General features: G+C 35.8%; 1 protein-coding gene across 1 annotated transcript in view; it reads left to right on the forward strand.

Annotated features, from left to right (window-relative positions):
* The window catches only part of CSE1L (chromosome segregation 1 like), a 72,452-nt gene extending 58,127 nt beyond the window's left edge, over nt 1–14,325 (forward strand). Inside the window, exons 17-25 of the mRNA XM_074210200.1 lie at nt 2,558–2,655; nt 3,873–4,023; nt 4,170–4,378; nt 5,976–6,073; nt 6,166–6,251; nt 8,622–8,703; nt 11,714–11,860; nt 12,485–12,716; nt 13,708–14,325. Coding sequence (XP_074066301.1) covers nt 2,558–2,655; nt 3,873–4,023; nt 4,170–4,378; nt 5,976–6,073; nt 6,166–6,251; nt 8,622–8,703; nt 11,714–11,860; nt 12,485–12,716; nt 13,708–13,797 — 1,193 coding nt within the window. The 3' untranslated portion in view covers nt 13,798–14,325. The remainder of the gene's footprint in view (nt 1–2,557; nt 2,656–3,872; nt 4,024–4,169; nt 4,379–5,975; nt 6,074–6,165; nt 6,252–8,621; nt 8,704–11,713; nt 11,861–12,484; nt 12,717–13,707) is intronic.
* Nucleotides 14,326–24,288: the final 9,963 nt, after the last annotated feature.

Consider the following 24,288-nt stretch of genomic DNA (forward strand, 5'->3'; position numbering starts at 1 on the left):
AAAATGTTTGTCCTCATTCTGTAAGGATTTGCAAATATTTACTTAACATTTGCCTAAAGGTGATATCAGACTCAAATTGCATAAGGATTCCTGTAAACAGGATTTGTGTAATTCTTGTTTAGTTTTAAAATACTATTTTTTTATTTTATTAAATATTACACAATTACATATTAATATGGTTCTGGTCAATGGTGGTGGATTGTTTGACACTTCTGACCCAAAGTGTAGTTCTATGTGCCTTGTGTAGGTATTGTTTTCTTTCTTTTTTTTTTTTAATCAAATTGTGGCATTTTTTTGTATTCCCCAAGGGAGCCTCTCATATTCTTTTTTTTAATATTTATTTATTCTCATTTTGTACAAATAATGTTTTTTATACATTAATAAAATATCATTGTTTAAAAGTAAACAAAATACCCCCTCCCCCCAAAAAAATATAGACTCACTTGAGTGATAAAGGGGTGAGAAAAAAATTAAAATTAAAATAATAGTAATAGTTGTAGGTATGACCAGGTGGCGCAATGGACCGGAGCATCAGCCCTGGAGCCAGGAGCACCCGAGCCCATATCCGGCCCCATACACCCAACAATCACCCAGCTGTGTGACATGCAAGCCACCCCAACCCCACTACCCTGCAAAAACCAAAAAAAAAGGGGGGTAAAAAGACCCAAAATAAAATAAAATAGTAATAATAGTAGGGGTGGCTGGGTGGCAGACAGAGCACTGGCCCTTGAGCACCCGGGTCCAAATCCGGCCCCAGATACCCAAGGATCACCCTGCTATATGGCCCCAGGCAGACCACCCAGCCCCATTTACCCTGCACCCCCCCAAAATAATAATAATAAAAAATGTGCTTCAGTCTTTGTTCCAACACCAACAACTCTGTCGCAGGTGGATCACATTCTTTATGATAAGTCCATCACAAAAGTTGCTTTCATATTTTTCCACCGTTGCCATTGCTGATCGCAACTCCCTCCTTTCATATTTCTCCACTACCATGTGCTATATTTTCTCTCTCCTTTCACTCTGACTCCCCTGTAGGGTAGTGGCACAGCAGACAGATCCCTACTCCTGGGGCCAAGAAGCCCTGAGCCCCCCTACCACCCCTTAGGCCTAGCATCCACCTGGCCCTATGGTCCCAGACAGCCATCCAATCCCAGCCCCTTGCAAGAAGTAAAAAGGAAAATGTGTTATATCTGACCACTCTCCCCCCATGGTCCATCCTCTCCTCCATCACTCACATCCCCCCTTTCCCCTGTCCCTCCCTCTCTCCTTCTTACTCCAGTTGTCTATACCCCATTGAGTATATATGCTGTTTGCTCTCCTAGCCACGTCTGATGAGAGAGAAGATTCCCTCATTTCCCCTTGCCTTCCCCCCTTCCATATCATTGCGATAGCTTATTGTAATAAAGAAAAATCTTATATGAAATATCTTGGCCTATTCCCCCCTCTCCTTTTTCTTTCTCTCATTACATTTCCCTTTTTTCTGTTGACTCCATTTTTACACCATATTTTATCTTCGAATTCAGCTTTCTCCTGTGCTTCAACTATAAAAGCTCCTTCTACCTGCTCTATTAACTGAGAAGGTTCCTATGAGTATTATCAGTGTCATTTTTCTATGCAGGAATACATGCAGTTCATCATCAGGTCCCTCATATTTTCCCCTTCTCCAGTCTCTATGCTTCACCTGAGTCCTGTATCTGAAGATCAAACCTTCTGTTCATCTCTGGCCATTCCAACAGGATCATTTAAAATTCCCCTGAGGGCTAGACTTCACGTGCTCGCTCTGGCAGAGGTCCCCCTGCTGTTCCCCCAATTTGTGCCCAGTGCTCCCCGGGGCATAGGTCAGGAAACTCCCTTGCTGCTGTGAGTGGCAGCTCCCAGTGCCCTGGGGCTGCCTCCAGGAAGCTGAAGTTCTTTGGCTCTGGTGAGCTGCCCCTCCAACCCCGCGGAGCAGAGCCTTTCTGCTCTTTTCCAGGTTACCTTGAGTAGGAGAACTGCCTCACTGGGTCCCTCTGTGGGTTCTGTCTCTCGAAAATTTAGTTAAAGTCCTTAGTTTTGAAGATTTTTGAGAGAGCGCCTAAGACAGGAACCTATAGACACAAAAAGCAGGGTGGCCAAGATGGCGACACAAGCGGATCCAACCCATGTACATTATAGCATGACTGTGTAAAGTTTTGTCAGATGGGAAACAGATGTTTAAAATTGTGTTAGGAAAATAGCAACCAACATTTATATCACGTTTTAAAGTTTGCAGAGCTCTGTCCTGCAAATAGTATTACTTTATTTAATACTCACAACAACCCTGATAGGTTGTTATCCCCTTTTTAGAGATATGGAAAAGGAGGTAGATAACTGAAATAACTTATTGGGGTTCATATGTCTAATAAGTATCTGAGGTCATGTTTCTACCAAACTCTTCCAATTCCATACCCAGCCCTCTAGTCATGCCACTTAGTCCATTTCACAACAGAATCAAAGGCTTTTTTCCCTTAAGCTATTACTGTTCTGTTCTGGAATTTTGACTAAATTTGATTTCTTTTTTCCTTTTTCTTTACAGCTATTATGAGAAGCTTTTCTCTCCTGCAAGAAGCCATAATTCCATATATCCCCACTCTCATCACACAGCTTACCCAGAAGCTGTTAGCCGTTAGTAAGGTAAGGAAGAGACAGTTCTGATATACAAATCACACTTTAGTTCTCTACAAATTCCATTGTAAGAAATTTGACATTATGGGGAGGTGTAGTCTTTGAAACTAGCATTCTGCTAAATGGCAGTCTCTTGGCCAATAAGATTTTCAAAATTTGATGTTATTTTGAGGGTGTGAAATTGGATTCTGGGGAAAATATGTGGATAACTGCTTAGAAGCTATAATTCCTTTTGTAATCAGGTGTTTGTTTAGATACTTTATCATTCACTGTCTTTTCATAAGTTATTTAAGTTGCCTGATAATCTCTAAAGTCTTTTCCTGCTCTAAAAATGTACTTATTATATAACTACTTTCCTACGTATCCTGAATTTTTTTTTGTATAGGGGAATATTAACATAATACTCTGCATTCTAGATGCAAAAACACTCCCAGAAATTTTTAAAATTTTCATTATTCCAGTCCAAATGTTCTTCTTGAAGAAAAAGAATGTTCTTAATCATCCCTCATGTCCTCAGACACTTCTAAACACAGGACACTTTAAAATAACATATAAACTTTGAACAACAAAAATCTCACAGTATGAAAAAGCTTTATTACACAATTTGGAGTTAACATCTAATAGAAAAGGTAGTCACTTGATTTTTTTTTTCTTTATCTCTTTTGCAATGTCATTTTGCTAAAATCACAAGGTCTGACTTTGACCATTCTTCTCAAGAGTTTCAATGGCCAATTCACAATCCACATAAAGATCATTTGAAGATAGTGAGAACATAATAGAACATTGAATTTTGAGGATGGCTATGTGAAAGAGGGGTTATACTTGTTTAACTTGACTTCAGAGGGCAGAACTAGAAACATTGAGGGGAAGTTGTAGGGAAGTGGATTTCATTTCAATATAAAGAATAACTTTGTCACAGTTAGAATTACTTTAGGAAATTTTCAAGTGAAGGCTCAGGAATATTGTTGACAGATTTGTCTTTGGAACATCCAGCTCTCAATCTGAGTCTAAATTCTGGTTCTGTGTACAAGGTTGCCTCCCTGCAAATCTCAGTTTTCTTACTTGTAAAATATTTAGAATTACTGTTGCTATAAATACCATATAATTTAGTCTAATATTATAAAGTGAAATCAAGGCATTTTTTCCCAAAATATTATCAGCAGTTTAAGATAGCTAAAAAAGTACTAAATATAAAGTAATTTGCATTGGTTATTTTTCTATTTCAGAACCCGAGCAAACCTCACTTTAATCATTATATGTTTGAGGCAATATGTTTATCCATAAGGATAACTTGCAAGGCCAGCCCTGCTGCTGTCGTAAACTTTGAGGAGGCTTTATTTATGGTATTTACAGAAATTCTACAAAATGATGTGCAAGGTAAGCTAATGAGAAAAACCTCTGTTGCTGAACAGTGGAAATAGAGATGGTTGGAAATTGTTCCAGGAAAACTAAGTGAACATCTCTATGATGTGGTTGTTAGTTACAATGATTCTAAAATGAATATTTTTTCTTCTGTCAAATAGAATTTATTCCCTATGTGTTTCAAGTGATGTCTTTGCTTCTGGAAACACACAAAAATGGCATTCCATCTTCCTACATGGCCTTGTTTCCTCACCTCCTTCAGCCAGTGTTATGGGAAAGAGCAGGAAACATACCTCCTCTGGTGAGACTCCTCCAGGCATTTTTGGAAAAAGGTTCAAATACAATAGCAAGTGCAGCAGCAGATAAAATTGTAAGTTGAATCGAATTTTTCCTTAAGATATGTTACATTGAATCATTTAATAGATAATATATTGTAGATCCTCTTTAAAATTAATTCAGTAATACTTGCATTATCTCGATACTTCAAGGATTTTGAGAAAAGTGTAATATTGTAGTATAAATTAATTCAGTAATACTTGCATTATCTCGATACTTCAAGGATTTTGAGAAAAGTGTAATATTGTAGTATTTATACTATTTTGTAATATACTAAATATTTTAATTGTAATATTGTAAATAATTAAAGCATAGTATTTGAGTTAAAATATAACACATCTCTAACACCTGAAAAGTTAGTTCTGTGGGAATCTCCACTAGGGAAATGGGATCATTAAAATAATAGCCTCAGCAGATTCACTTGCAGTTAGAGGAACTGAGTTTTGAATCCTGGCTTTGCTATGTACTGACAGACTGACTGAATGACTTTGCAAGAATAACTAATGTCTTTAAGCTTCAGTTTATTAATATATAGGGGACCTCTAAAGTCCCTTCAACGCTCTAAATTTGTAATCCAATTGCCCCAAAGGGCTTAAACTTTTTTGTCCCTTGTCCATTCTGTTTAGGTATGGAAGTAGTACTATGTAGGGGAAAGAATACAATATGTGAAGTTAGACAACCTAGGTTAGAAGTACTTAATAGTAGCATGATGGTTCCAGTGCTTCCACATTGGTGAAATCGGGATAAAAGTCCATGTACTTATCTGCAGGGTCATTATAAATTAAGTAGAAGAACTAGGTGGTACAGGGAATTAGAGCACTGGCTCTGGAGTCATGTGGACCTGAATTCAAATTCAGCCTCAAGATACTTCATATTTGTGTTCACTTGGGTATGTCAACTTAATCTTGATTAACTCACAGATTTTGGGTCATCTCTAAAATCATTCTGATTCAGATCTGGCCACTGGACCCAGACATTTCCAGAGGAGAAATCCCCATAGTCAAATCTAGTTCACTTGCTTGTCATGCTGTCACACATCCCTGATGTAATGGTTTTCTTCAAAAATGGATAAAACATCATCCTCATCATCATCATCAGTTTAGAAATCTTAAGTTTGTTAATTGTTAGGGCAGTAACTGATTATGAAGAGTTAGTAAGAAAAATTTGTATGCAATAAGAAAGCTTTTGAATTTAACTGATTTTCTTTGTAGATTATACCATTCTACAATGCAGCATTCATAGGCTAAAGATGGACCTTCTGATGAAGAGATGTGACAAAGAATTGCTTATTGGGAGTTTGAACACTTACAGATTGTAGCTTGGATTCTAGTTACTAGCTCAAAGATGGAACTAATGAGAACAGATTTGTTCTGATGTTGTTAGTCTGAGTCCTCATGACAAGATTCTAATTATAAAAGATGGTGTCATTTGATACTGTTTTTAAATGACATCATAAGCATCTGTATCATAATTCATCTTCATTCCATTATTTTCATTGCATTTGGTTTTTTTTAATCTTGATCATCTTTTTAACATGTTGATGAAGTTTTTATTGTCTGCAGAATAAAGTATTTTTCTGTTTGTTTTTTCCTGAGCTGTTTTATTTATTTATGACCTTCCCCCCCTTACAGCCTGGATTACTAGGTGTTTTCCAGAAGCTTATTGCTTCTAAAGCAAATGATCACCAGGGTTTCTTTCTTCTCAACAGTATTATTGAACACATGCCTCCGTGAGTATGATTATGTTTGACTCTTTATTGGATTTTAAGAAAGATAATAAAGCTATTTCAATAATATTATTACTTTTATTCTTTTTTTCTAGGGAGTCAGTTGACCAGTATAGAAAGCAAATCTTCATTTTACTGTTCCAAAGACTTCAGAATTCCAAAACCACTAAGTTTATCAAGAGTAAGTGAAAAGAGAAATAAGTGTTTTGGTGTGAATTTTTGTGCTATTTTGTATTTACTAAGTAAAAAAGACTGTTAGAAATCTTTATCAGAAATAATCTTATTTCCTTAGCCCTGTGCTTCATGAGATGTGAATTCTTAGATAATCATTAAGAATCCCTTCTTGTTGGATAGCTAATAATCCTGTGAATATGCGTCTATGCGAAAATTGTTACTCTGGCTGTTCATTTATTTAAATATAAAATTTTCTAATCAAAATTTTTTATTTTGGGGTTTCTATACTTAATCAAACATGGAAAAATTTTATCAGAACAGAAAAAGAATTCTTTACAAAATCACAAATGTTTACAAAATTTATATTTAAATTTTTAAAAAATATTTTCATTTATTTTTTTCCTGCCTCCCTTTATTCATGTCTCAAAAACTCCTTTCCCAATTTTAATTGTATTTGTTGATATCATATGAAAGGAATAGTGTTGGTGTAGACATCAGAAGGACTACTTTCAGTTTTCAGCTACCAGCTCTACATTTCTATAATAGTGAGCAAATCCCTTTATCTTTCCAAACCTCAATTTTCCTCAGATTTAAAAGATTTTCTTCAGCCATTTAATGGTTAACACATGGAGAAAAGTAATTTGAAAACCTTAAAACAAATTGGGAGTTGTTGGAGCTTAGCCCAAGAATTTTTCATGAACAAATTAATTAGGGAAATGATGGCTTATAATGGATATTTTAAAAATATTTTGACTTCAATTATTTATATTTGCAAGGGAATCCCAGTGTAGGACAGATTTTATTGTTCTAGGGGGAAAAAAAGCTTTGGGTTTTATTATTTTTTCTTAATTAGGATTAAAACAATTTCATAAAGAATTAACAATGACGGACATTGATACTTCACTATAGAAAGAGAAGATAGAATTTGAAACTGTCCTAGTACATACATTTTGCATTTTATAATGTGTATATTAAGCAGTGTAGTATTAGCACTGCCAGAGTTGTTGCCTTCTGAACATCTCTCTGCTTTCTCCTGTATATTTTTGTTGTCATTTGATGATCTTAACTTTTTTCTTCCTCATCAAAATCATTACTCAATCTCTACTTTATAACAAAAACCCTTCTTTATAACAAGTATAATCAAGAAAAACAGATTGCACATTGACCATATTTCAAAGGTTTAACCTGAATCTTTGGTAGTTTGGGACTGGTAAATTTTCCAATACAATTATTAATAAATTGAGTAGTCCATTTACCAAGTGAGCCATAGCCTTTTTATAATATAATAGGCTGAATTTTTTCAATGGTATCAGACTACTATTTGTAGCATTTGTATCCATGGGAGAAAACAATCTAGTGTGAACTCTGGGCACTGGAATATGGGACCATGATGGTGGCATTAGGCAGCCAGATGATAGAGGTTCTTGGAGGAGACTCTAGATTCAGAGCCTGGCCTTACTCCCTGTTATTTAACTGCTTAACCATTGTGGGCCTTAGGTACCTTTTTTTTGGTTTTGGTTTTGCAAGGCAATGGGGTTAAGTGACTTGCCCAAGGTCATACAGCTAGGCTATTATTAAGTTGTCTGAGGCTGTATTTGAACTCAGGTCCTCCTAACTCCAGGGCCAGTGCTGTATTCACTGAGCCACCTAGCTGATTCGGTTCTTTGGTTTATAAAATCTAGGGTTGTATTAGTTGATGTGATAAGGTGTCTTCTAGTTCTAAGTTCTTTGAAAATCCTAGGAGAAGGCTTAGAAACAGAAACACTGTGATTGAACAAGAGAAGATCACCTCTGGTCCTTCATTCCCTAGAAACTGATAAAGAGGAAACGGATGGTTACCTCAATAGGTATGGGAACTATAACATAATAAGTATAATCTTCAATGATCAAGGGAAAGTTATTTCGCCTTTCAGGGTTCAGATTTTTTGTTTTTTGTTTTTTTGCAGGGCAATGGGGTTAAGTGGCTTGCCCAAGGCTACACAGCTAGGTAATTATTAAGTGTTTGAGTCTGGATTTGAACCCAGGTACTCCTGACTCCAGGTCCTGTGCTCTATCCACTGCGCCACCTAGCTGCCCCAGGGTTCAGTTTCTTGATATATAAAATGGAGTTTAACTAGATAGGCCCTTTGTCCCTTTGCATTCCCCTAGTCACATTAGAAATTAAGGATGACCCATCTATATTAGGTTCTGAATTTGGATAGTACCAGACAACTGCAGCATGAAATTTAATTATTAGGTGAACAGTTAGTACTAAAGTCAAGGTGTCACTGAAATTTCAGATAACTCAGGTATTTCTATACTCAAATATTCTTCACTCCCCTTTCCCTCACTGAAAGCAAACCCAAAATCATTACCATTTAACATTTTTTCTTAACAGGTTTCTTAGTCTTTATTAATTTATACTGCATAAAATACGGGGCACTAGCACTTCAAGAGATATTTGACAGCATACAGCCAAAGTAAGTATAACTTTACTTCATTTACTTTGTATTTGATTCAGTGTTTTTAAAAATTTTATCTCCTCAACTTTCTAATCATTGAATTTTTTAAATACCTGGAAAATATTCAATATGTGATGTTTATTTTTTTTTAACCCTTAGGCAGTGTTCTGGACTATCTTCTACTTTCCATCAAGGAAAGTATTTGTTAACAAATTTGTTAACAAATAACAGTAATTAGAATTTTAAGCAGTTCCTTATATCAATTTAATCACAGGTCTACCCCCTATCTCTAAGGGTTATTGACTAGGCTTAGTCTTGAAAACATGGAGTGCCACTTGTCATGGGTTTATCATTCACTTTGACCATATGTCACTTTATCCTTTCTGGTTTTTCATGACACTCCTCTCTCTTTATTCTTCTGTCTTTTTGATTGCTTCTTCTTCTTGATCTCCCTTACTGGTTTTTCATCTCACACTATTCATGAGTATTCCCTAAAGCTCTGACCAAGGCCCCTTTGCTTTCTACTCTATTCTATAGTTCTTGGTTATTTCATCAAACCCCATGGATTCAGTTGTCATTTCAACAGATGCTATATAGCTAATTGTCAGAAAGATTTAGTAAGTTACCTATATGTTCTAGGGGACTGTGCTAAGCACTAAGGGTATACCAAAAGTTAAAAATAGCCCTAGTTCGCTGCTAAGCTGCTCAGGCTTCACCAGTTATCATTTGGACATTTAGAATTGTTTCTCATGGTAGGTACCTCAAATTCAACATCGCCAAAACAGAACTCAGTGATTTTTCCCATAAATTTGTCATTAAAAAAAAGTCTGTTAAGACTTTTAAACTGTTAAGTTTAGCTCTGAAGAGGTACCACTTCCTCCCTGTCATTAAGATTTTCACCTTCTTTCATCCACTCCTTCCTTACTCATTCATCCACATTTCCAATCTGTTTCCAAGTTTTATTTTCTCATATGCATCCTCTTACCTAGTTACCATTATAGGTGAGACTCACATTCCCCTTTCACCTTCACAATTGCTAATTGACCTCCTTGCCCAGATCCTTTCCGCTCCATCTACTGCTCCGCTGACAAAGTAATATTTCTGAAGTGTGGATCTGGCTCTAGGTTTCTTCCCTGATCTTCCCATTTCTGATTCATTACATCCAATGGCTCCTGAATATCAAATATCACTCATGAAGTCCTCTGGTATAGTCTGCAACTCTTTATAGTCTGATCCTCTTTCCCTTTTCGGTCTTGAATTGTACCATCATTCTATTTATTCTAGGTAAGGGGTTATCTGTACTACTTCTCATACATACCCTGCCTCTCCTTTACTGTTCACTGGACCCAGAATGCTTTATTCTCTCATACTCTCTTCTTAATTTTCACTAGATTCTTTCATAATTCAGTACAATGCCAGAACCTTTCTCAGCTTTCTTGCTGTGCATGTTATTTCCCTAACAGAATGTGATCTTTCAGAGGGTCTTTTTATTTTAGAAAGGTTTGATTTGTTTTGAGTTTTACAATTTTTCCCCCCAATCTTGCTTCCCTCCCCCCCACCCCATAGAAGGCAGTTTGTTAGTCTTTACATTGTTCCCATAGTATGCATTAATCTAATTTGAATGTAATGAGAGAGAAATCATATCCTTAAATAAGAATCATATAGTATGAGTTATAGCAGGATTACATAATAATTTGTTTTTAAAAATTAGAAGTAATAATCTTTGGTCTTTGTTCAAATTTCACATTTCTTTCTCAGGATACAGATGGCATTCTCCATTGCAGCTATCCCAAAATTGTGCCTGATTGTTGTCCTGTTGGTATGAGCAAGTCCATTAAGGTTGACCTTCACCCCCATGTTGCTGTTAGGGTGTACAATGTTCTTCTGCTCATTTTCCTCAGCATCAGTTCTGTTCATCTTGCTCAGGATCAGTTCATGCAAGTCCTTCCAGGCGCTCCTGAATTCCCATCCCTCCTGGTTTCTAATAGAACATAGTGTTCCATCACATACATATACCACAGTTTGCTAAGCTATTCCCCAATTGATGGACATTCCCTCAGTTTCCATTTTTTTGCCACCACAAATAGAGATCTTCCAGAGGGTCTTAACTGTACCTCTAGCACGACACAATTCTGGGAACAGTTTGCGTTTAATAAATGCTTCTGATTGGTTGCCTGGCACAAGGCTTCTTGTATTTTTCTTTGATGTTCACATGCATAATGTCCTCTTTCTACCAGCTCTCCTTAAATGCCATTCTTCAAAGCAACTTGCTCATAAAGGTGGGAAGTGAGGGAGAGGTACAATCCTATTCCTGCCATAAGTACTAATGTTAAGCTTTAAGGTTGTTCAAGATAGGTTTTGCATCTAAACATCTATCCTTTCTTCTATTCCATTCCACCTTTTTGCATTCTAGTTTCTTCTTAGTTGGTGCCATACTTATTATCTTTGATTCTTTGCCTTTTCTGCTTTCCTGAGTTTTCATTTAACTGAAATTAAAGAATGGGAGACTAGCCTTTGCAGTTTTCTTAAACTAGCAAACACATTTTCTATCATGTCATTTAATTGCCTGTTTGACTCCTTGGCTGCCATAATTTGATTTCCACCATGTTCTTGGTGATGGATATGGAAGATAGTCACTCTTAAGAAATTCTCTTGATGAGCTACAGTTTTTTCATCTCTTTTTGTTGAGGTTGTTGTTAGAATTTCATGTTTATCTTCAATTTGATTCCCTACATAGCCAGTGTTGCACTTTCAATTGATTACTTTGTCGGGGAGGTCTGATTAATACTGATGATTGGTTTTGGTGTTGACTAGCCAAAGGCAACCTTTTGATCTTCTACTTATGGTTCAGATCCCAGGAGGTAAAAAAAAAGCTCTATTCTTCTTGCTGGTAGAAAGAATAATCTTTGGGCTTGTTTCTCTTTCTTTTAACATTTGCACAAAAATTTTGCTTAAGCATTTTGCTTTATTTTTTTTTTCATCATTGTGTTCTTTAGTACTAATGCAGATGCAATCTTTATTTTAACAGAATGTTTGGAATGGTCTTGGAGAAAATTATTATTCCTGAAATACAGAAAGTTTCTGGACAAGTTGAAAAGAAGATCTGTGCTGTTGGCATAACTAAATTACTTACAGAATGTCCTCCAATGATGGATACTGAGTACACAAAGCTTTGGTAAATCCAGAGATGTAAATGTATTTTATTGCTTAGCTAAAGGATTTGGAAAGAACTTCAGATTCCAATTTAGTTAAGCTAGTTTCTACATCCCTATTTTATCACTTAGAAATGATTTTTCTCAGGGTTTTTAGTTTCATCATCTGTAAAGTGATGTCAAAATTTAACCATCATTTCTGGATTTGCCTACTCTGCATGTTGTAATGAGACACAGGAGATAATAGAGCCATAGTTGTATTGAGTAATGTTCAAATGTGACCCTATTTGGGCTTTTTCTTGGCAAAGAGAATTTGAAAGAAAGTGGTTTGCTCTTTTCTTTCTATAGCTCATTTTACAGATGAGGAAATTGAAGCAAACAGGGTTTAAATGACTTGCCCAGGATCACCATGAGTAAGTGTCTTTAGACCACATTTGAACTTTCTGATTTGAGATGCTGTACTATATCCATTGTATCCCCTAGCTGCTTAAAGTAATCTCTTCCTACATGGATCTTTCTTCTTATGTTCTTTCCTTCTTAATTCTGATTGTCAGAGGAATTGCTAATACTCAAATGTTCCAGTTATTTGTTTTGTTAAGTATGCCTTTATTTGGTGATCCTTTCTTTTTGTCCAATTTCTCCTCTAGGACACCTTTATTGCAATCTTTGATTGGTCTTTTTGAATTACCTGAAGATGACACAATCCCTGATGAAGAACATTTTATTGATATTGAAGATACACCAGGATATCAGACTGCATTCTCTCAGCTTGCTTTTGCTGGCAAAAAAGAGCATGATCCTGTAGGTCAATTGGTGAATAATCCTAAAATCCATCTGGCACAGTCTCTTCATAAATTATCTACTGCATGTCCAGGAAGGGTAGGTATTGCTTGTTTTTGTGAAAAGGAAAAAAAAGTATATGATAACAAATTTATTTTCTTAATGTGAAGTAATTTTGAATGATTGTATAAAGGAGATATAAATGAGATAAATTTCTGAATTATTTGATGTTGTTAGAAAAACTCTGAACTTTCCTTCTGAAATACAGACATTTCTGTCAACTCTTACATATTATGAACCAGGGAAAAATGCCTTCAGCTTTGAATTTTGAATTCCATTTCAGTTGTCCTTGGTTGTAGTTTTCTTAAAATTTAAGTGGGTTTTTTTGGCTTGTTTTTTTGCTTTTGCTTTAAATCCTGGTGATCTCTTAATATGCTTAAGGACAAAGAATCTGGGAAGTGATTAAGGCTTTCCACCAAAGTAGCACATTGTGTGCACTGGTGCAGATGCAACCAGATCTCAGCTTGGTTCTTATCCAGACATTCTTTGATTTTTTAATAACCAAGTCACATTTACTACATTTTATTCATTAATGAATTTATTAATTCTATAGTATAACATGTTGCTGTGTTCAGGATACATTGTTGTGGGCATTTATAGTATAGTTTGTGCTATCAGATTTCTTGACTATTCATTGATTATATAATAATATTATTAACAACATACTCCATTACTCCAGTACCATATTACTCCAAGACTTCAAGATATGTATATACCACAGAATACAACATTAGGCAAAATGATGATATATTGGGGATATAATCGTTCCATTGGAATGATATTTATATATAATCAGAAAACAATATGGTTAATGGGAAGTGGAAGTCATAGGGCTTTATTATGCTTGCTATTCAGGAGTTGATGCTTATCATTCAGTTACTAGTTAATCAACTGACCTGCCACTTTCCATTTCTTTTGATAGTCAAAAGAGTGACTTTACAACAAAGTTTCTTGATGTTATTCATTAATGACATTAATATGAAATAATATCATATCTGAAATGAAATTCTGCTTTTTTTTGTATTTGAAGGTTCCTTCAATGGTGAGCACTAGTCTGAATGCAGAAGCATTACAGTATCTCCAGGGATATCTCCAAGCAGCAAGTGTAACACTACTCTGAACTTTATTTGTTCGATGGGCAACAATTCAATAGTGGTTTCCTATAAAAGGATATTGACTTGTAAGCAGAGCTTTGATAAACCAATGCAAGCTGTCTCCTTTTGGAAATTATCGCAGAATACATCTTGTAAAAGATATTAAATGTTACTTAAAGCAGAACTTGAGCAAATTAGGTGGTTTATGTGATCATAGGTGGGTGACTTTTTCCATTCCCAATTTGCAACTTTCAGAGGGAATCTTAGTAGCAGTTCATTATTTGGGATTGATTTTGAGATCCACATTTGCTGTGTTTGGATAACCTTTTAACTTTTCTGGAGAGCACTGCTTGTAGACTTATACTGTCACTAAATGCCTTTTCCTTTTTGATGCTTTTGCCATTTTGTATTTTCTTTCTGTGTCTTCTGGCTTTTTTTTTTTTATTTAAAATGTGGATACAAAATTGCTTGTGTAAATTGCCAGGCAGTGCAAAGTGAATGGTTTTAATTGTGTAGTCAGCAATAAAGGAAACTCTAAACTCTGTATTACAGAATAGTTGAAGGATAGATTTCCTTTGGGGTTTCATCATCAGGTCACTTAAATTCCTCTCACCTTCTTTCTCTGTCTCTAAAGAAGAATTGACCGTCTAAACGTTGTGAAAAACAGTGGAGCTATTTCAAGCATTTTTGTACCTTTGCCACAGTCACATTGAAGAAGAGGATATGGTACTCTTGGCTGGGTGATGAGGTCATTTTCCTCATTTTCCCTGTTTTCAGATTGGGGCGAAACTTTCCTATTCTAATCTCACCAGGATGTTATAAGAGTTTCTCCATGTCTGTTAATTTCTTTAGACTCCTTCAAATGCCCTCTGTGTAGAAACAAGGTGTGGTTCTTTTTCTTTATTTTTAGGACCTGAAGTAAATTGGAATTGTGGTCTTTTTCTGCCTTATGTTTTAAATCAGTGGCATAATTTGATTTTTATGAACTTGAGTTTTACTCTAATAGAATTTTCTGGAATTATTTTAGAGGAGAATCTCTCCCTCTTTTTTTGACTCCACTTTGGAAATTGCCCTTTATATCTATCTCAAGATTTGACTCAGGATTTTTATGGGCATGCCCAGAAAGGAACTGAACTCTGCTGTCATTATTTACTTTTATTAGATGAAAACTGTGTTTAAAGTTGAACTTCTCTGAGCTTGACCATAAAACTTTAAATAGTTTCAATACTTGCCCTTTTAACTGAATTGTTTGGAATCTACTTCATGCAAAAATTATATATTCAGGGTCCTGTCAGTAAAACCTGACCATAAAACTGAGTTTTTAGTGAAAATTATTCAACGATATGCTTTCACCTTCATCAGACCTCAGACACCTACCTTGTAAATGCTTGATACTGCTCATAATGCTAATTGTTTTTATAGGTTTATAGTTCTGGATGAGACATTTAATGCATCCTAAGTATTATTCGCACCAGGTCTAAGAAGACTGCTTCTGTGGCTTTGTCATCTTCCATTGATTCAAGTCGACATCTGAGTACTGACCTCATTTTAAAATGTATGGCAGAAGCTGTATTATAGTGATATTTCAGATCCCATATTTATCTGTTTTGTTATAACATTCTGTGTAAAGGACAGCAGATTCCAAGTAAAAAAGATTTTTTTGTGATGTGTTTAAGTAGAACATAAAAATCATATAGAACTCAATTTGGCAGCTTGATAATATGTAAAAAAGCATGGGATTGGAAATCAGAAGGCTCTAGTCTTAAATCAAACATTGACAATTACTGTAATCAGGGTTGCTTTGATATTTTGGAATCTCATCTTACCTCTTCTGTAAAAGGCAGTGGATCAGATAAAAATCTAAGTTCTCTGACAGCCAAGACACTTTAATGATTATTGAGGTGTAAAGCAGGCACTTAGCTTCATTCGTGTGATTTTTCAGTTTTTGTCAAGCTATATAATTTTGTAAAACATTGTATAGAAATGATTTGTCTAAAAATGCAGAACATTTGCTGACTGAAAAGTAAGAATGTGGTAGTGATATAGCAATAAAGAAAACCACAAACTCTTTGGTTAGGCTATATAGTTAGCTATTAAGTAAATAGACTGTTCATAGTGTACAGCATATTTATCATATTTTAAGCTGAGAATCTGAAATGGTGAAGTTTTTCAAACAAATTGATTTGTTTGTTTCATATTAATGGTGCAATTCCATTTTGTAGGTAGAATGGTTTCCTAAGATAAACAATTTACCTTCTTTTCCTTTGTACTAATTTTGTTAAGCATATCCCAAAGTTTACTTTTTTCTTTATTTTTTGGTTTTGTTTTATCAGGGTATTAAAATCACTAGTAGTTGAATACGTATTTGGAGTGCTTTTGAGTGGGGGACAAAGGAGGAAGAGGAAATAAATAGACTTCCTTCTTCCAATATAAATTAATGATCTTGGACCATTTCCTCAAGTTACAAAATGTCAGGGGAGGAATTTTAAGACAGATCTTTCTGACTTGAGGCTAGTAACAAACTAAGCATTTATAAAAAAAATACTAAGATAAGAAACCTAGACATTTTAGGAAATTTACTTCACAATTTCTAAGGTTTGTATTTACTATCAGTTATATCATAGACCAATGTCTACCAGTCTTTTTAGCTTAGCGATTTTTAAAACTACTTCTAAATGCAGGAGTTTTTTCCTGCCTACAAAGTTCTTTTCCTGCTTAAATATGGTGGTTTTGGGGTAATATCACGCATTAGTAAGGCCAATTTTTCACTTTGGAAATAAGAGATAGAAGTTTGTTAACTATTTACAGTCATAATGGACCCCATGTATCCATTGCATAGAACTTCCTTAATTTGCTTGGTGGCTGTTCTCAAGTTTTTTCCCTACCTGAAGTGTGAATTCTTCAATGTAGTGTTTTTGGATTTAAAAGGTTTCTTGAATCCATCTGAATGGGTGTTGGTCTTTATTTAGGCTACAAATGTTCTTCTGTCAGTGAAGTGACTTGTCAGTGAAAATGTAAAAGTCTTTAAATTGAGGGGCAAGGACACCATCCTAACGTGATACAGTAGTATCCTAATATCTAACCTGAAACATAGCTACTTTCTAGTCTCACCACTGATCATTACAAAATGGTATTTAACACACCATCTGTACATATCTTATGTCCCTGTGTTGGACCACATTTGGGAAATAGTTGAAAATTAAGAAGTAATAATGACTGCTGAAGTGAGGCAACTGCAGGTGATCTGAAGAAATTCATCTATGTCAGATCTAAATACAACCAGATATCAAATGTGGAACAGCTGCAGAGCTCAAATGTGTGACAAGTAATCACAAAATGTTTGGTTTTTTTAAATGAATTAAAATTTCTTTGTGCTAGGTAGAGTCTCTGGAAGATTTCAGGAAAAAGGACTTGCCTGAGATGAGCATGGAATGTTTGTGAGTGTCTTCATCAAATGAGGTTCTGATATCTGAATGAAGGAAAACACAAGACCTTTTGTGGTTCCCTAAAAGTGACAGAAACATCCTTAAGAAAAGAACCAAGTCTGGAATATCATTTAAGGGCCTGACAAAAATTTGTCAGACCATGTTTGTTATACCAAGAGAAAAGCAAGTCTGGACCATCAATTAACATGTCGGTACCTTAATCCTAATTGAGAGAATGTTTTTAAAGGGAGGAGAAACAGCTAGCTAACTACTGATGCCTTCCTGACTGCCCAGAGATACCACTACAGGCTGCTAGATGTTGGCAGTGGATAGAGTACTGGATAGAGCAATTCAGGAGAACCTGAATTCAAATCGGACACTTAGTTGTGTGACCTTGGGCAAGTCACTTGCAAAAAGCCCCCCCCCCCCCCCATTCAGGAATATAAAGAATATTTTAATTTAATGGCAAGAATAAAGGGTGCCTTTTATAATTCTAACTTAGGTCTACTACTAAGTTAAAACAAGCATGGTATTTTCTGTGAGCACAGATGCTCAGGACCTTTGCTTACATAACTTTGTCCTGTTAGTTGAATGTAATTATATAGTAAGGTGATTGATTACTCCTAGACAAAATAGGTAAAAAATTAAGCTAATGAGTTTGAGAAATTATATGGAAAGTCACTTATATTGACTGAACTTAAAAAGCACCAACATGAATCCTTTAACCAAGTCTAGAATTCTCTTAATCCTTTTCAGTCATGTCTGACTTTGTGACCCCATTTGGGGTTTTCTTAGCAGAGATACTGGGGTGGCTTGCAAAAATTCTTCAGCTTATTTTGCAGTTGAGTAAACTGAGGCAGGTGGAAATGACTTCCTCAAGGTCACACAAATAGTGTCAGAGGCCAGGTATTGCAGGAAGATGGGTTTTTCCTGACTGTGGGCCCTGCTCTATCCACTGAATCATCTAGCTACCCCCTTATTCAAGAATTATGATATCCCCATATTTCTAGTATATATGACATCTCAAATATCTCCCTTTATACTTTAGAATTTCTTTTTTATTCTTAGTTATTGCAAGAATATATTTGCTGTTCATTCACTTTCAGGCTTTTTAAAAAATGGTGGTAGGGGTGGCTAGGTGGTGCAGTGGATAAAGCACCAGCCCTGGAGTCAGGAGTACCTGGGTTCAAATCCGGTCTCAGACACTTAATAATTACCTAGCTGTGTGGCCTTGGGCAAGCCACTTAACCCCATTGCCTAGCAAAAAAACTAAAAACAAAAAATGTGGTGAAGTAAATAGAGTAGGACCTGAGTTCAAATGTGTCCTCAGACTTAATTAACTGGGTGCAAACACCCCTCCAATTCCCCCCCCCCCAAAAAAAAGTTCATCATCTTTAGGTTATATGCAGATAGGATCTCTTAATACCCTTATATAAATGGCCCGGGATAGAGCCATATTTGGTCCAGTCATCCTCTAATGGCTCTTTTATTGCTCATATCCCAGTTGCAGCAACCAGCAAATTGGTTACAAATGCTCTATGGTTAAAAACCCGGGTTCATGAACAAAGAGTAAATGTGAAGATTCATTCCAAAGGTACTTTTCAAATTTTTAACTAATAGACTTAAATCTTTTTTGGTGCAGAAATTCTCATCTTTAGACATCCCTTGTTTTGTGTTATTTTTTTTTGCAAGGCAAATGGGGTTAAGTGGCTTGCCCAAGGCCACACAGCTAGGTGTCTGAGGCCGGATTTGAACCCAGGTACTCCTGACTCCAGGGCTGGTGCTTTATCCACTACACCACCTAGCTGCCCCATTGATAACTATTAACGTACATATTTGCAGAACTGGCAAGTGTTAGATTAGGAGGGTAGTTTTCACTTTAGTAAGTACTAGGTAGCTATGGCAAACGTTGGTATGTTGGAAAGCACTAATAAACTCTGCCTTCAAGATTAGATAGTGGGGAAATAAAAGAAAAACTTGTTTAGTGGAGAGTAAGACATTTCATTTACTGTCTCCTACATTTAGAACAGTTGTATTAAACTGAAACAGAAATACATTGTCTTAGAAAAACCCAAATTAACATTATCTAAGTTGTATAGTGTAATTTTTCTAAATGAAGATTCTGTAATTGTAAGCTCACAACTGAGGATGTTTGACCAAGAGTGTTATTTATATAATGCTAGTAATCTGTTGATGATATAGAAAAAAATCTATTGGGTGTTTTGTTGTTCAATGTTTCCCAGATAGGGATTGGAAACATTTATTACTACAGAAAAAGGTATGAGACTAGTTCTAAATGTTATCAACAGTTCATCTCCACTTTCCATACCAAGGGTGCTTATGTTTGCTATTTGCCTCAGGAGGAGACAGGAATCTCCTTTCTCTCCAGTCCCTTCCCCCAGGTTCTCCTAGCAACACAGCAAAGCCAACCAGATGATGAGAAATTAAAGTCCAATAAAGGAAGTTTTTTTTAAAATACACAGAAAAGAGCTGAAGTAAATCCGGAAAAGGGCATAGACAAGGAGGGAAGTTTGTTACTATATTAAATTGAACATTAATTTAACATGGAATTTGTTTAAATCAAAAAATCTTTTATGATCTGCTACTTTCAAATTCTAAGGCCCTTCCATTGACCTCTTTCCATTTAATATTTGGCATCAATATAAATATAAAGTGGTATTGATGAGTTGAATATTATTTACAGCCTCATTTTGTCTAGAGAAGGTAACAAATTGGTATAGTTTTATGAGCCAGGCCAAGTCTGCACTGGAATTCAAGAGAACTGAAGAATATTTTACATTTCCTGCCCTTTGATATATATCACCTACAAGTCATATAGCAAGCAGAGATACTACATAGGTAAATTGGTAAAGTCCAAGATGACATCAAAAACTGGTTATCTAGATAATCAACCTCAACCATAAAATATCACATACTTGAGAACTCTAAAATTTAGAGTTTTTTAAATTATACTGGGTCTTGATCATCCATCTTAAGTCTACATCACTTGAAGGGGCCTTCAGAGGTCCTAGGAATCCAAATCCTCACCATTTTGTATTCTTCCTTGACTAGAACAATTAAGCATTGGAAGACTACAGGAAAAACTTGTAAGAGGAACAGAAAAACCATTCACAAGGCTGTAGTCAAGTATTCAGTTCATATAACCCTTAAGTAGGATACATTAAAGGTTTCTTGTAGGAAAATGAATTGGATGACTATAAATACTTCAGTATTAGTTTCATGGGTCATCAGCCTCAGTATTCTGGGCCCTGGAGATGTTTAGCCTGAAAAGATTTAAAGGAGACATGATAAATTAACTATCTGAAATGATATGCAAAGAAAGTTTGTTCTGGTTGTCCCAACCACTCTTAACTCAAATCTGAAAGGTGTCTTTCAGTCTTGACTGAAAGATTTCCAGTGAAGGGAAATGTACTATCTCTGCAGGCAGTCCATTTCACTTTAAGACAGTTCTTATTTATAGGAAATCTTTCCTAAGAGCAACTTTAAACCCATTTTTGCAAATTTTGTCCGTTGTTTTTCCTTTCTGTTCTCTTAAGTATTAAAATACTGTCATTTAACTGTTTGAAAACTGCTTTCCCTATTCCCTAGAAACTTTATGTCCTCCAGGCAGTTAAATGGCACAATGGATGAAGACAGGAAAACTCATCTCCCCAAGTTCCATTCTGGCCTTAGATCAAATCACTTAGCTGAGTTTGCCGAAGTTATTTGTGTGTAAAATGAGATGGGAATCCAAAATGGCATCAGAGTCAGACATTACTAAAGCAAGTGAGTAACAAAATCATCTCTAGTTCTTTAATCTTAATTTTGCAGGATCTTGAAGGGCTTTCGTGATCCTGGTTATTCAACTTTGGAGAATCCAGGTTATCAATGCCTTTTCTAAAGTTTAGCACTCCAAATTTCATACGTCTAACCAAGGTAGACCACACTCAGACTACCACCTATCCCTGAACACTATGCCTTTTATTACCCTCTCAACCCCTGCCTCCTCATTTATGAACTTAATTTTTTCTGTTTAACTGCTCATCTTTTATTTTGAATATTTATTTCCATTAATTTTTTTTTTTAGGTTTTTGCAAGGCAAATGGGGTTAAGTGGCTTGCCCAAGGCCACACAGCTAGGTAATTATTAAGTGTCTGAGACTGGATTTGAACCCAGGTACTCCTGACTCCAAGGCTGGTGCTTTATCCACTGCGCCACCTAGCTGCCCATCCCCATTAATTTTTATCATATTCAGTTCAGTCTTCTAGGTCGTTTTGAATCTTAGTATACAAAGTGTTAGTCATCTAATCTACCATCTTCATGTGCCTTAAAAATTTAATGAGCATGCCAACTCTGCCTTGACAAAAGTCACTGATAAGATTGCACAGCAGAGATTCCTGAGGTGTAGTATTCTACTAGAGTTAATCAATCATTAGAGATCATTCACTAGATAGCTCTCTCTTATTTGCCATAATATGAAATAAAATTTTCAAGTGTTAAGTAAGCTCTGACACTAAATAAACTATATGGATGTTACTGGAAGGTTATATAGGACCTTTCTAGCTCCTTTAAAGTTCCAACCTTCTCTTTTCAATATTGCCACACGTAAAAAAATTTTCTTCGTCATACACTTAGCTCTTTCAAGTACTAAAGACATCTAATTTAACTATACCAGGATTACAAATTTTAAGTATATTTACTTGCTGAGGTTACTTTACTTTAGATAACTTCCACGCCCATTGCCCTTGACCCTTATAGTTGCCCTTTCCTTGACCTCTGTTGTGTTTCTTGAGGGGACCAGAGGCAGCATTTCAGGTAGGATTTGCCCTGACTTTACATACCTGTAACAGATAATATCACAGTTGAGCTAATGTTTGTTGGCAGAATATAGTTATTGGAGTTGTCAAATGTAGATTCTGTAGTAGTGAGACAGTATTATAAACCGAGTCTCAAACAATGTTTGTCCTTCATTTTTGAAGATCACAGAAGGGAAGTGTAAGTCACCAAACTCACTTTCTCTTCCAGAGCCATGTGGGGTATAGTGGCCAAATAGGAATCAGAGCCACTGGAGATGACCCTGGATGCAAGTGATTTGCCCAAGATCACAGTCAGAAAGTGTCTGATGCTGGATTTGAAAACTCCTATCCTCCTGACTCTAAGCAGTGCTCTAATCACCTAGCTGCCCTGGGAAGGTTCTATTAACATCACCATAGCCCTTTACTTTGACAAAGAGATGGTTTTGTCCAGAAGCTAAAGGTTCGATATAGTTTATATTTGGGGACACCTAGGAACTTTTACTTATTGAAGCATCTCAAACTTGGTGATTTAAAAAGCCCGTTGGATAGACTAAGAAACAAGGTATATTTTAAAAGAAAGTGATTTTACAAAACGATCAATAAAAATTAAAAACCAAGAGCTTAGAGATAGTTCCACCTACCATGCCTATTAAAAAAGATAAATGCACTAGTAAAAGAACTGGACTATGAGTCAGGAGATTGGGGTTCAATTTCTACTTTCACTTTATTGTGTGATCTTGAACAAGTTTAATAGCCCTCACTGAACTTTCAGTCTCATCTGTAAAATAGAATACTTTCACACTACTTATACTGGTGATTACAGCACTTTGTAAACTGAGAAACTGATGTGAGCTATTATTACATGTTAAATACATAATGTCTGCTTTCTACTATCCCTTCTTGAAGTTTGACCTTTCTATATCACAGAATTAGCCTAAGGTTACAAGTCAGTTGAAAAAAAAATGTCTCAACTTAGAAAATAATGTGCAAAACATGCTTTACCCAATTCTGATTCTGTCAAAAAAAAACATTTTAAATAAAAACCTTTGCCCATACATTTTGCATATAATACTCAAAATCAATTTAATAGTTTAGAAAATATTTAGTACATTCTAATAGTTTCTGCAGTCACCAAAACAAGTGTCTAAACAGTCAAGGAAATAGAGCAAAGCTCAATGGTTTATCATAGATATCGTCCAATGCTAGATGTAAAAAGAGCAAGCCTGCTCTGTGGGTGAGTTCCAAGTGATTTGGAGATTGATTTATAGTTTGAATACTTACTGCACCATTGTTTTACTATTGCTCTGTTATAGAGGATCTAAAACCAGGTTATGTTAATATTCATTCAAGTATTAACAAGGTCATCGTTGCTTATTTCCTTTTTGAAATAAATCCAACAGGGACAGCTGGTTGATACAGTGGATAGAGAGCACTGGCATTAAAGTCAGGAGGACCTGAAGTTAAAATATCTGACACTTAATGTGTAATCCTGGGCAAGTCATTTAACCCCAGTAGCCTCACAACAACTAATAAATAAATCCAACACCTTGAACAAGAATCAAATAGTTATCTTCTACCTACTTCATAACTGATAGCACTATACAAATATATGATTACATCTTAGAGAGTCAAGAGATGAAATTCTCCAGATTGTGAGCTTCCAATGTAGTTCTGTACCCTTAAAGGAAATATGGTGACTTAGGGTAGAAAAGTGGCAGCCTGTCATAGCTCCCTCAGTGGCTCAGTCTGTTCTTCCAGTCTGTTCATCCAAATACAAAGAACCTACATTTGATTTTCAAATTACAAATTTGCAATGTTTCCAAATCACAGTTGTAGTTTCCAGGACAAGTTCAGTTAAGAGAGAACCCATTTCAGTGCTGCCATGCCATGGTAAATCTGAGCTCTGCCTCTCTGATACTCCTGAGGCTCCCAAAACCCAGAAGGCTACAGCAAAGGGAAAAGGAAGTCTGTGAGCATTAGTTTGGCCTCAGGGGAAGTCTAAGGAGCTAGTTGCTAGTTTGTGCTGCCCCATTTGCAACCACACATCTATTAACATCAGAGTCCAATGACCCAAGAAGTTTCTGCATGCCCTTTCTTTAGTCACTGATCAAGATTACCAGGATTCATTAGTTGCAATTTTATTGATCAATGGTTTTTATATAAAGTTATTTCAGACCTTCTGATTACTGGCCAGACTGAATCACATTAGCATTACAAATCCTTCACTCCTCTGAGGGAAAAGAAGGGGGAGGCAATCCAGCAACAACAGTATACAAGAATAAATTAACCAAAAAAA

This window comes from Macrotis lagotis, chromosome 1 (genome assembly GCF_037893015.1).
Source record: "Macrotis lagotis isolate mMagLag1 chromosome 1, bilby.v1.9.chrom.fasta, whole genome shotgun sequence".
Classification (NCBI taxonomy): Eukaryota; Metazoa; Chordata; class Mammalia; order Peramelemorphia; family Peramelidae; genus Macrotis; species Macrotis lagotis.